Below are 13,506 nucleotides of genomic sequence, written 5' to 3'. Positions count from 1 at the left end.
AATCGTCGATAATTCTATCGCCCTATTAGGAAGTTTACGCTAACAGCAGTTAGCGACAGCTTGTAGGCGATAGCGAGCGGTTTGGGGTCCGCTTTGCATGTCAGCGATATTTATCGCTAATGACATGCAAAGTGAGCGTACCCAACCTGTTAGCAACTGAAAGCAGTCGCTAACATCGCTATCGCCTATTACCAACACATGTGTAGAGATGAAAATATTCGCGCTAAGCGCAAATATCTCCAAAAACTAACTCCTGCTCAGACCAGTTCTTAGCCATTATATCCAATGGGAGGTGGATATAATGGCTAAGACCCTGTTAGTGATAATTCGTGAATATCACTGTATTCTCAGCGATATTCACGTATTTTGCCGCTATCGCCGGGAATTTTATCGCTTTTGAGATAAAGGTTGCTAATAGCACGTTATCTCAGCGATAAAATCGCCGCTAAACCTACCTAGAGATAAATATCGATATTTGTTGATAATATGCCCCAATATTCCGTAATCACAGGTTGCTCGTACTCGCCTTCTATGAGCTGGAGTCTACTGGATGTGATTAGTATGAATGCCATATCATGGGAATAGATTTGCCGAACAAAATCCACTTGTGCCGGTGTTTGCTAGACGATTGTGGCTATGCAGAAATAACTGCAAAGCTCACAATCCCTTCTGTGCACATGGATGATTCTAAGTGGTAACACTGACCTTGAGGTGGTATTTTCAAACTTAAAAGGAGTCTCCCTGAACCTGAGAGAACCTCTGTGAAATTGATGGAGTCTCTGAACTTGAGAGAGTCAGCTTCAGGGAGGTTTCTGTAAACTCGCTGGTGGTCTACAGTCAGGCTACCTAGGTGAATACGTCTCAGTGCACCTTCCCCACTGATAAAAAGCTCATGTACTCGGAACGTGGAATAACATTGAAAAAATTGTTTCATTTCATCAGTAAATGTTTCAGAAAACTGGATAAAGAGCGTGCTATGCTTCCTTTTGTCGAGGATTTAACTCTTTACCAACAACTATTGGAAAAAGATCTTTTAACAGGGATTTATCTGTGTACAAAATGTGTTAACCCATCACCACCTACAAAAAATGTCATAAAGCATTAGTTAATTATTATATCATTTACCAATCGATCATTAACTTAGTAACAAACTTCTCGGCAGAAATTCGTTTTCATAAAGAAAACAGGCAGACTAGTTCAATGACAAAAATACTCAACTGAGAAAGATTGGTGTCAAAGCGCCATCTACAGATTATTTATGGTTTCAGCTTTAAAAAATATTCTCGTATTATGGCTACTTGTGTTATAGAATGTTTATATAAGTAAGTATTGCAATGACTTTGATCATTGCAGAAATTGTCACTGAATCATGCATCTTTTTTGGACTTAAGCTTTGATGATCCATTTTGGTTTTTATCATTTTAGGTTGGATTCTTAGTAAATGACACGATATTGTTAGGCTGTCCTGCCATTATCAGAAACTTTCAGATCCTTAGAAATGTACTGATGCTCTTGAGCAAAATATACTGAGAGTGCATTTCTAATTACTTATTTTCCAATTGATGTCAGATGCGTGTCGGAGGAAATGTAGGGACTTATTTACAAGCCTATTTCGCCGCCGGTATGTCACGTTTAATATGGTATAAAGAGACGTACCGGCGGTGCAAGGGGCTTGTAGATAATAAACCTCAGTACTATTGCGCCACCGGAATGTCACTTTTTTGACGTTCCGGAGGCGCAATGTGCCACTGCCATATTGATAAGGCCACGTAAAGCCACATTACGTGGCTTTACATTGATCTATAAATAGGTGTCCCTTTCACGCAGAAAACTGTGTGAAAGGGGCGTTCCATGGGTATTGCTAGGAATGTTCTCAGAAACATCCATGACTTTTTTGACACTGCCCTGGATTAGCGAGAAATTATAAGTCTGAGGCAGCGGCCAAAAAATGATGGCGTAAGGGAGGCAAAACGAAGAGAAATATCTTTCTTTATTTCTCCTCGTTTTTCCTCTTTCTATGTATGCTGCATTCTGCAGCACACACAAAAAGAGAAAAAAGCCTCTTGTGATTGTTTTTGTGCAGAAAGTTTTCCCTTCCTGCCCAAAAATAAAAATCCCCACAATGCAGGCACCCTTGCACAGGGGTGCAAAGGTGCCTGCGTTGGCGCATGGCAGCCCATTGTGCACCGGCACAAGGGAAAAGGACAGGAATGCGCTGTGTCTAATAGATATGGTGCATTACTGCCCTTTTCTTTTGCCATAGAGCAGCGCAGCAGCAAGGCCTGTTGCGCTGCCCTATGGCAAAAAATCCATAAATGAGATCCAGTTTGTGAAAGGGGCTCATTCATCATCACATGAAGATATTAGTGGGAAGATAGTTTAAGGAGCATCTAGGACTAGATTCAAAAGAGTTGTTGGCTGGAGTTATTACTTTCCTGCAATGGTAAGTAGTGCAGTGCAATCAACTTTTATCACTGCATCAAGTATTTTGATTTGTGGTGCTGTTTTTGTATGGCAACAGTGTTTCTGGATGTTGGCTGGCAGACAGCAATTAACCCCTTAACTGCTGGGCGTTCCCCCTCCCTCCCAGTGTTAAGCCAGATTTTTGCTATTTGGGGTAGTTTGCTCTTAGGGACTCATAACTTTTTTTCCACATAAGCTACCCGCGCCAAATGTGCGTCTTTTTTTCCAACATACTGGAGATTCTAATAGTACCCAAGGTCTGTGGATTCCCCTGGAGTGGACTAAGAAAATATTCAGAATATAGCTACATTTTGAAGTTTTGGGGAAAAATAGGAAAAAAGTGCTCTGGATAAAAGGGTCTGTTTTTTTTCGCCTAAAAATGGCATCAACACATAGTTTTCTGTGCTAAAGTCACTATTATCCCAGCTTTCAGGAAAATGCAGTTGGGCATTTTTCAAAGAGGTAGCCCAGTTTTTCCCATTATCTGTAGCCTCAAACTATTTCTAGATTGTGGTTGAAAAAATGTGAAACCCATTGGTGATCCAGGAAAGCTATAGATCTATGAAAAGTAAAAAAAAAATGAATTCAGCTAGGGGTCATATGTGTAGATTCATCAAGGTTTTCTCAAACAAAGTAAATGAGTATGAAAAACCAGGCATTTGTGACAACACTTTCAGCTGTAACGTTTTTTCACAATGGCAAAGGTACAAAAGCTATATACCATTACTTCCACTAGACATCCCCTAGACCCTTCAGGTCGAGGGGATATATGGGGTTGTAGGTTTTTCAAGAACCCACGGTACCGAGAGACAACTGAGCTGCACTGTACCATGTTTTTTCTTTGGGTACCGAGTATAAACCAATTCATTTGATGAACTATGTATAGGGAAACCTATGTATTTCTGAAATGTGCACAAGATCTGGAGTTAGAAGCAGTGGTTATTTGTACATTAGTGGATTTGTGAGTGTTCTTACTAGCATATGATTTAGAGGGTATTTTTCAAAATATCTTCTTTCCTACACACTGGCTTAGATTTTTGGATGACACAAATGCGGGGAAATCCAATTGATAATAATAAATGTTCTACTATTCTATGCTTCCAAATTTCTTCTGATAAAAATGGTACCTCAATTGTGTGGTTATGCCAAGAACCCATGACAGGAAAAGGCCCAAATTGCAACATGGATACATCACATTTTTCCACTCAAAACTGACCCTGTTTTTGAAAAGTGGGTAGCTATGGATTTTGGGCCAGATCTCAGCTGGCACCTATGTAAACCTAGCAAACGAACACATTTAAAAAACTAAACACCTGGTGGATTCCAGGGTGGGGTGACTTGCATGGGCCTCAATAGCTTTTTTACCCAGAATCCCTTAAAAACCTCAAACTATGACAAGCACACAGTTTCCTCAAATTTCTGTGTTGGAAAGTTTTGGAATCTGCAGGGAGCCACAGACTTCCTTTCGCTCAGTATTCCCCCAAGTCTCCCGATAAAAATACTACCTCAATGTGTAGGTAGGCCTAGTGCCTGTGGCAGGAAACGGTCAACAGCGCTGTAACAGCCTAAAATGCAACATGAGTACATCACATTTTGCCACTCAAAATGAACCTCTATTTTGCAAAGTGAGTAGCTGTGGATTTTGTGCTATAGCTCAGCCTGCACCTAAGGAAACCTAGCAAACGTGCACGTCCTACTATTGCTCTGCAAACTGGTTTAAATACATTGCCTTCAGCACTTGTCTTTCAGATTTAGTGATAGTGAGCATTCACAGGATACTCTGGGCGGTAGTGTGGGGGTGTTCAAGCCTCAGACAAACATACAGCAGCCAAATTAAGCTCAGTCAATTACAGTCACTCAATCTCCACACAGGAGGTGTACTTTGTATGGATTGTGTACATTTTGGTGTAAGACCCAGCCCTGTTGCTGAAACAGAGGGTCCTCTTGAAGAGGCAGCCTGATCGGAGGATACATCTCATGCTCAGTCGTTCCTGGTACCACACTCTTCTAGCCCAATCTGGAGTTCCTAGTCTTTTTCAGAACTCAGGACCCAAGAGGAAGTGGTGGGAAGATGTACTGGAGTCCTTTCTTCAATTCCAGCAGGAATGCATCTTGTAACAATTGTACTCGCGAAATTGCCAGTGTGCAACCATTCTTTGACCGAGGACATACCTGCTGCCCCACTGACCTGGATAGCTGCTCCTGGGTGGCACACGCTGTGAGTCTCCCCGCCGCTGCTCTGCACCATATTGCGGGCGGAGACTACAGCTCCCAGCGAGCTTTGCGGGCACTTCCGGGTTTCCCGCCCTCATTGCGCCCAGCGGTGCTACTAAAGCGCAGACGCTCCCTCGGTGGAGCGGTGGGCCATTCTGTGACCGAAGACATACCTGCTGCCCCGCTGACTTGGATAGCTGCTCCTGGGTGGCACACGCTGTGAGTCTCCCCCCCACTGCTCTGCACCATCTTGCGGCCGGAGACTACAGCTCCCAGCGAGCTTTGCGGGCACTTCCGGTTTCCTGCCCTCATTGCCCCCGGAGGCGCTATTAAAGCGCAGACGCTCCCTCCGCGACACGTGCGGGACCAGCCGGGCTAAGCCCGGGCAAAGGGCGGGCCCTCTGTAGCCCTCAGAGGCCAGAAGAGACTGGGCTGGACCACAGACCCTGATTTTGTTCCGAACTGATTAATAACTGCTTGATTCACGTGAGACTTTGGTGTTTTGTTTATAATCTTTAATTGTGTAAAGTGCTTTAGATATTTACCGATTGTTTTCTCATTGTACACATCTCCCACTGTGTAAGGATAATACTGTGTAATGTCCAATTCTAAAAAAGATAAGTCTGCTACCGGTTTGGGCACCATGGATAACTATCTGGTTAAAAAGGTAAACCAAATCAACAATGAGAGAAGGGCTTCTTTGGGTCGAGTGAGTCTCCCTTTGTTACATGATGAGGCCTCACCTCCACTGGGGGACATTACATTGGAAAACAGTGATGTTACAAGTGACCAGGTTTTTATAACCCCAGTAGTACAGGTACATAGGGAGACACTTGATGTCCTGCCTGATACTTCTATGGAGGAATCAGAGCAGGTGCCACCAGTAACCAGACCTGTGAGATCCTGTAGAAAATTGCAATCTAAACGTGGGGGGAAGCACAGCAAAAAAAGAGTAGATCCTCCACGAGTAGTTTGCAATGGCCCTATCCCAGGACCTTGTCCTGTGGACGGAAATAAAGAAGGGGGTACGCTCATACATTCTGAGCAATTTGCCCTACTTGTTAGCTCTATAGTAGCAAAAATAGAGGCTAAAATGGAAGATCTGTTGAGACCCCTAACCACTAAGCTGGATACTGTGTCGCTAGAAGTGGATAGACTGGGTGGTCTAGTATCAGCATATTTGGCCACAGCCCCAGTTGCTCCACCCAAGGTAGTAGATAAGGGTCAGAGTACCAGGAGAGAGAATGTGCAGCAGATTTGTCGGCAAGTACCTGCCACTGAATCTGCTCCCCCTGCCAAACCACTAGCAACTGATCAGAATAGACAACCCATAGTAGAGTCTGAAGGCAGGCCTGACTTCAAGCATATAAGGAAAAGTCGCTATATCAATTTGCCCCCTGATTGTGCTCCTTATGTGGCGGTTTTAACAAATGTTCCGCCTATTGATGACTTTTCTGCCCAGTCTCATGGGGAATCTCATGATTCCTTAAAAAACAAAACATTTGCCTGGTTGAGTAAAAACTGTGGATTTCCAACCAAATACTCTGATCAAATACTATCAACGCGAAGGGTGAATTGGATTGGTCCGTCTAGTAAGACCACCAGTGAGTATTGTATTGTTGTAAATTTTAAGCACCCGCAACATGTGGCAACAATATTAGTAAGGGCGGCCTCTCTAGTATATAACGTGAACAGTGTATGTGTTCGCCCACTTGGCTATTTTTATGCCCATCCATTTGTAGTCCCCCCTGACCCCAGGAAATTCAGACCACTGACTCAGTCCTTGACACTGGCACTCTAGACACCATATCTGTATAATGTTAATGGCCACCGTTGGAATGGCCCCAATGTGGAAACACATAATAGATATAATCCTGCTATCCAATGTGGGAATGGTTTTAATGTGGACATTAAGAACAGATATGACTTGCTCTCTGGCCTGGAGGCGTGTGATTGACGCAAGGAGTGTGTGGGGCAAGGAAAGGAATATGTGGTAGAAGAAGGTCATGAAGGGACTCTTGAGGTGATAACAAATGGTAGCAATGTAATCTGTTGGAACATTGCGGGATTGGGTTCAAAGATGGGAGATTGTAACTGGATCAGGTTCACTTCATTAAACAATATCAGATCATCTGTCTCCAGGAGACCTGGTCAGTTGAATATGACTTTTTCCTTGAAGGTTATAAATCATTCTATGTTCCCGTGTCTGCATCTAGCAGAGGTAGGCCAAAGGGGGGATTAGTTACATTCATTTCTGTTGCTTTACCTTGTAATATACGTAGAGTTTTAACGGACAACCCAGGTATTATTGGGTTGATATTAACTGGAGATAACTGTTTTGCTGGCCTGGTTAATTTTTTATAATGATGTAAATTTATGCTCAGCTCTCAGCCAAGTATTGGCACTAAATTATTTTATTCGCTCCTCTATGAAAGAATGTCTCCATAACCTCTTGATTATGGGTGATTTTAATGTCCATCCATGTGGCGATCTCTTGCTGAAATGCATTTCGGATGTGCATTGTGTACGATCCCAGGGCCTGCACATGGAACACACAGTTGAAGGGGAACTACTCAACGCTTTATTGAATGATCTAGACTTAATAATAGCTATGGAATTGAGGGACCCTACTAAGTGTTTTTATACCCCTACCCTTAAAGGGCATGGACGGGGAACCTTCATTGACGATGTGTTACTCACATTGCCAATGCAGTCCTTTTTGGACTCCTTCTCTATTGAAAATAGTGAATTTAGTGATCATAACCCGCTCACCGTTCAGTTGAAGGGTCCCTGGGTAGTTAAGGAAACCCAGAATTGTGTTTCTGGTAGTCTTAGCACAACTGATGGAAGACGCCGCCTTAGATGGTCTATGATTGCTGCTGATCTGCTGTACAAAAAAATAACAGACACTTGTACAGATGAAATCTTGAGTTGTACCACAGTTGGGACTGAACCGATTAGGGTCCTGGGTGCTTTTCAAAATTTGTCGGATAAAGTGTCTTAGCTGATGTTGGCCCCCGCAAAAAACATAGAAGTCAGGGGACCAAGATGGTTTAACCAGGATTGCTCTAAAGCAGCACGCAATTTAAGGTTGGCTCTGGCAGCCAACCCCAGATTAAAATTGACTGTTCAAGCGTGTAGGAAAGAATATAAATCAGTTATTGCCACACGCAAGGACTTTTTAAGAGAGGAGGCATGGAATGAGATTTTTGATCCAGATACCTTGAAGTGCAGCTCTAGATTCTGGGCATTGGTAAAGAAACCTTTCCTGGTGCAGGATTCGGGTGATGGTCTGGAATGTTGCATAACTAAGGATGAGTGGGTAAATCACTTAAAAAAATTATACTGTTGCACGTTGATGGAAATCCCTAATTTTCCCCCTTGCGATAGTGATAGCATTATTAGGTTTGAAAGAGGCGAGATTATGGAGGGCATAGTGGGATTGACACCTGGGAAAGCTCCGGGCCCTGATGGGATCCCCCCAGACTTGTATCGGTCTGACCCAAGCTTTTAGGCACCCATACTGGAGGCGGTCTTCAATGCGGCTGCAACAGTTGGTTGTCCACAATCATGGGGGCTCTCCACAATTGTTCCTGTCTTCAAGAAGGGGGACAGGGGTAGCCACTCTGTTATAGGCCAATTTCATTAATAGATTCTATGGTCAAAATAGTAGGTAAAATGCTACTGCAGAGATTGTCTTACTGGGCGTTGGCAAATAAAATCATGTCCATCGCTCAGTATGGCTTCTGCTGTGGACGTTCGACTATAACACAGTGCCTTAATGTCTTCTTAATTCTTAGCAAGTACACTGTAGCGAAGATGGGTACAATCCACCTTGCCTTCATGGACTTGTCATCTGCTTTCGACTGTGTTAACAGGGGAAAAGGGTGTTGATGATGGGATTGTTAATTTCCTTGCTGACCTACACAGTAATACTAGTGCCAATGTAAGGTATTCTCAGGATCTGGGCGTAACTAGTAATTTTGACATCAGAAAGGGTGTGCGTCAAGGTTGTATCCTAGCCCCCTTTCTTTTTAACTTTTATATCAATGACCTAGATAGCGACCTGCAGAATATTCATGCCGACTGTCCTAGAGTCGGTAGGTGGGGTATTCCTGTTCTTTTATATGCAGATGATGCGGTTTTAATCTCTGGAACTGAGAGGGGACTCCAAGCTCTACTTAACACTTTTAAACTGTTTATGTCAGACAGAGACTTACTGGTCAACAATTCCAAATCATTCATAATGCAAGTTGGCCAACAGCCAAGTAGAAACTTCTTGTTTAAGCTAGATGATGTAGTGATCCCTGTATCAAAATCATTCTCGTATCTTGGGGTTATTTTCGATATTAAACTTAGTTGGGGTCCACATCTTGTTAAGAAGAAAGGTGAATTGGCCAGGGTGAACGCCTCCATTTTTAACTTTGCGGCAAAACTGGGGAAAAAACCTACAAGTGCCATTATGAAACTTTATAATGCGAAATCAGTGGCTACTGCTGTTTATGGCAGTGAACTGTGGGGATATGTCGTGGGGGAGCAGTTACAGACTGCTGAAAATTCTTTCATGAAGCGCCTCTTGTGTGTTCCAGTTGGAACGTCTAACTTTGCAGTACATGAAGAGTTGGGGGCACAATACTTAAGCGACATTTTTTCTTTACGCCCGCTGACATGTTGGCTAATCTTGTGGCTAAATGTGGACATTCCATTGACTCATTTGATCATGAAAGACTTTTTGTCCCAGGATAAGGCAATGGGTACTCCATGGTTAAATTACTTGAAATCTAGTTTCTCCAGGCTCGGACATTTGGATTTGTTTGAACATCCGAGCAGGATTGTAAAAGGGGATGTGGAGGTAATTAAACAGGCTTTCCTCATGGATAGGTGTATGCAAAGGGAAGGTGTGGAGCTTCAAAAACCAACTGTAAGAAAAACTGTTACGCTAAAATCTTGTGAATCAATGGAGCCATATTTGACTGGCTCATTGACCTCACATGAGAAGTTCTTGCTAACAAGGTTTAGGTTAAATCTTTACCACCATCTGCTGATTAGACCAAAAAGTGACATTTTAAATAAATTTGGCGTACCCTGTGGCTGCGACGGAAAGTCTCCACAGGATATGCTGCATTTTATATTTTTATGTAGATTTGATGATTACCCACGCAAACGCTATCTGGTTGCTCTTTTAAAAAAACTTAATTTTAATCAGATCAGACCAACCCTTATGTACCTACAACTTCTGCATAGGAACAGCATTCTTCAAGTTACTGAATTTTTAAAGCTATGTATAAGGTTGAGAAACTGTTTGGATCAGTGATGGTCCTCTTTGTTGATTTATTTCTCTCATGAATTTACTTATTGTATGTAAATACCTGACCCATGTATTTTCTGCACTTTACCGTTTATTTTTATATTTATTGAATGTTTAAACTGCTTTGTTGCATATGTGCTTTTATGGTTTGAATCAAAACCGAAATAAAGTCTCTATTGAATTGAATTGAATTGACACCGCACCTTCTCGATGGTATTGAAAAGTTCTAGCCAAGGTTCTCCCCACTGGTGGAAGATGCCAAGTATCATCTTGGAATGTAGCCTCCACTCATCTTCTTGGTTCATATGACTAGTCATTCAAGAACCCCACCAGGTGATAGGCGACCAGAAAAAGGTCCTACCATTCCAACCATCTCCAGGAATGGAAGGCCTCATGACACAGAAACAGGGACACCACCCTGCTCAGTTTGCTGCAGTACCAGTACCAGTGGTGTTTTTCTTGAGAACCTGTACCAGCTTCCCTTGATGGGTGGTAGGAAGGCCTTCAGAGTCAGACGAATGGCATGCAGCTCAAGCAGACTGATGTGGAGTTGGCCCTCCACAGGAGACCAGAGTCCTCTCTGATTGCAACCTCCATCACATGACCCTCCCCAATCCAGCTGTGATGCACGGTCACCACTATCAGCTTTGGATGAGTAAAGGATAGGGGCCTGCTGCTGAACAAATGTTGTAGATCAACCTCCACTGCAGGTCCTAAGCTGTCTCTTCCAAGACCCGGATGCTGTTGAAAAGGTGGCCTCAAAACTGGGCCATTGGGATTTCAGGTTCAACTGCAGGGCTTGCATGTGCCATCTGGCATAGTTGACAAGGATGATGCAAGAAGCATAGAGGGCATGAAGCTCAGAGCGATTCTCACCTGGATGCAACAAGAATCCTAAAACATCAGGGGTCACGTCTACAACTTTTTGGCGGTTGCAAACTGAGATTCGTCCCATTTGCCACTAAAATTGTTTTTGCAATAGATGGTAAGCTAGTCGCAAACAGGAAGGGGCACCCAGGGCACCCCTCCCCCTTTGTGAATGGTAGCAAAACCATTTTTGAAGAGCAGGAAGTGGTCCCATGGTCCCCTGGACCCCTGCCTACACTTAATAAATGAAACTGAAACGTTTTATTTTTATTTTTTAAATGCCTCCCGTTTTCCTTGAAGGAAATGCTGCATTTCAATAAAAAAAGAAAACAGCACTTTCCTTTTGCACAATACTTTCTGCCTGATTAGGTGTCTTTCAGACTTTCTGATCTCTGCCCACAGAGTTTAGGATGTGACCATTAGGGGGGTTGCACGGTGAGTATGAGCGCTCCTGTTTACTCCATCACCGACATTTCACGTCAGCGGCAAAGTGCAAGCTGACGTGTTAAGCGACTTCATATTCTGGGTGAGCGCGTCTTGACAGTTGCTGCCATTTGGAATGCTTGTAAAGGAGAATTCTCTCCCTACGTAGGCTAATTGATAATTGAATTAACAGCATTGAGGGTTCAGAGCGCCACTTTGCATGACTGTCTCCTGACTAATCCAACAAGGAGAGCCACAATAATTGTTGAGCTTTTTATTTATTGGTCCCTTCAGCATGGGTGCAGGATGTTTGTATACCCCGCCTCACCTTTTAGGTGGAGACCTTTCCCCTGTGAATAGTTCAGCCCGAGGGCCATTGAATATTTGAACTTTTTGTCGAACATCATTTAGATTAGTTTCTGTGACAGAGCTTTTGATGACATTGGCATTCAGGTGGGAAAGGTTTTTCAGGAATCTAGCTGCATGCAAGGGCTGTACTCCCTTAGTACATACATGGGGATGTTGTACTATTACGTTTTGGGTGGACTTCTACCACTGTTAAGAAGGAGCCCTTTTGCCTGCATATTGCACACCTCCTGCATCGATTGTCATACGTGGTTGATGTCTGCATTTAGGTGAGGGCAGCAGTAGTTTTTTTTTTTGAGACACAGACAGAGTTTAGATTTGACCAAATGAGTTAAAAAGATGTCCTTCTTTTAGGTCGCTTTCTCACCACTCACATCTTTAGTCCTGATGTTTGAGGCTTTCAGTGGCCACTTCCAGAGTGTCAGGTCGAAATATCGATGTCCAATTAAACCTAGCCTGGATTCATATTTGGAATCCACCTGTTGGCAATTGGTATTGATCAACTATGCCCATGAGGTGGAAGAAATGTCACGTTTATGTATTGGACAGGCTCCTTAGATGAAGAAATCTAATTAGGATAAGAATCACAAACGCCCCATTTTTTTCTTCCCCTGCCTTCTTCACACACTCTCACAAGCACCTTCTCTAAGCACCTTTTGTGATACGCTCACAATTCTATGGTACCCTTGAGCACCGATATGTTTGCTTTAAATGACTATATTAGATATGCATACATCACCATGGTTTCAAAACATTTCAACTAAAAAACTGAAACTAAAACTGTATTCATGTGTGTGTGTGTGTGTCTCTCTCTCTCTCTTTTTCTCCTGATTCATCAAGCTTGTGATACTTTCATTCTCTATCACATGTGCTATCTCATATAGTGTAAGAGAAAGGGATACAATCACCTTTTTTTGTTGTTGTTGTGGTTGCTTCTTCTGATCCGACCACTGTTTGTTTGTATCACACATTACCCAGGTCCTTCTGGTTGAATTTGGGTCACCCCAATGGAGAACAATAAACTGAAAATTGTACTGGCCGCCTTGAACCACAAGTAAAAACAATGGGACTTTAGGACCAGTATATGAAAATAGGCAACCTGCAGGTCCAAGGAGATAATACAGTCTCCAGGGTCCAAAGCAGATGGGATCAAGGCCAAAATGAGTATCTTGAATGTGTCCTCTCATAGGAAAATATTGTGCAGGCGAGGTTCAAGAAAAGCCTGTATGCCCCAAACTTTTTTATTACGAAGATATAGCAAGGGTAACAACCCCCGAATTTCTACGAGCCAGAGCACTTTCTGTGACAGCTTTGCAGAGTAACAGGTGCACTTACTCTAGGAGGATGGACAGTTTTTTCTATGAATTCTTCTGTTTTGCTTAAGAGATATTGGGTGGGGGAAACGAAAGGGTAGTCCCTAACCAGTTTAAATAATTAGCAAGGCACATATGTTTAATGTTATGGATCACCTACCCAGGAGGAAGTGCCAGATCTTGTCACCCACTTGGTGGGTATAAGCCTCTGAGGGCAAACCAAAAGTAATTTGCTTTCCAGTGTAGCAGTGGGGAAGGAGTTAGAGCACTGGTTCTCCTGCTGGCCTGCATGTTCCACGCCCACCACCCTGAAAGGACTGGGTTGTCTACTGCATCACTGGTTGGGTAGGCTGTCTTTGCCTACATGGCACCTTTCTGGAGTAGCTACTAAGTTTCCAATACTGATGCAAAATGGCTTTGCAGAAGTCAACAGCCCCTTGGAATGCGCAGTAGCTCTACAATCTTTACACCAATGTTGAGTCTGCTCTCTCACAGAAGCAGCACCACCCATAAAAGGGCATGTCCATAGGTGAAGCCTGCATTTTGATGGAG

At 43.2% G+C, this 13,506-nt stretch overlaps 1 protein-coding gene across 1 annotated transcript; it reads left to right on the top strand.

The window, feature by feature from the left end:
* The first annotated feature begins 5,275 nt into the window (after positions 1–5,275).
* Positions 5,276–6,478, top strand: LOC147663061 (uncharacterized). Its single transcript, XM_086950709.1, has one exon. It carries the CDS (start codon positions 5,276–5,278, stop codon positions 6,476–6,478), a length of 1,203 nt encoding a protein of 400 aa, XP_086806835.1.
* Positions 6,479–13,506: the final 7,028 nt, after the last annotated feature.

This window comes from Lissotriton vulgaris, unplaced genomic scaffold (genome assembly GCF_964263255.1).
Source record: "Lissotriton vulgaris unplaced genomic scaffold, aLisVul1.2 SCAFFOLD_2365, whole genome shotgun sequence".
Classification (NCBI taxonomy): Eukaryota; Metazoa; Chordata; class Amphibia; order Caudata; family Salamandridae; genus Lissotriton; species Lissotriton vulgaris.
This window is presented reverse-complemented; position numbering and strand designations above follow the sequence as displayed.

Coding starts and splice junctions, on each gene's coding strand:
- LOC147663061 (XM_086950709.1), top strand. CDS start 5,276: ATGTCCAATTCTAAAAAAGATAAGTCTGCTACCGGTTTGGGCACCATG.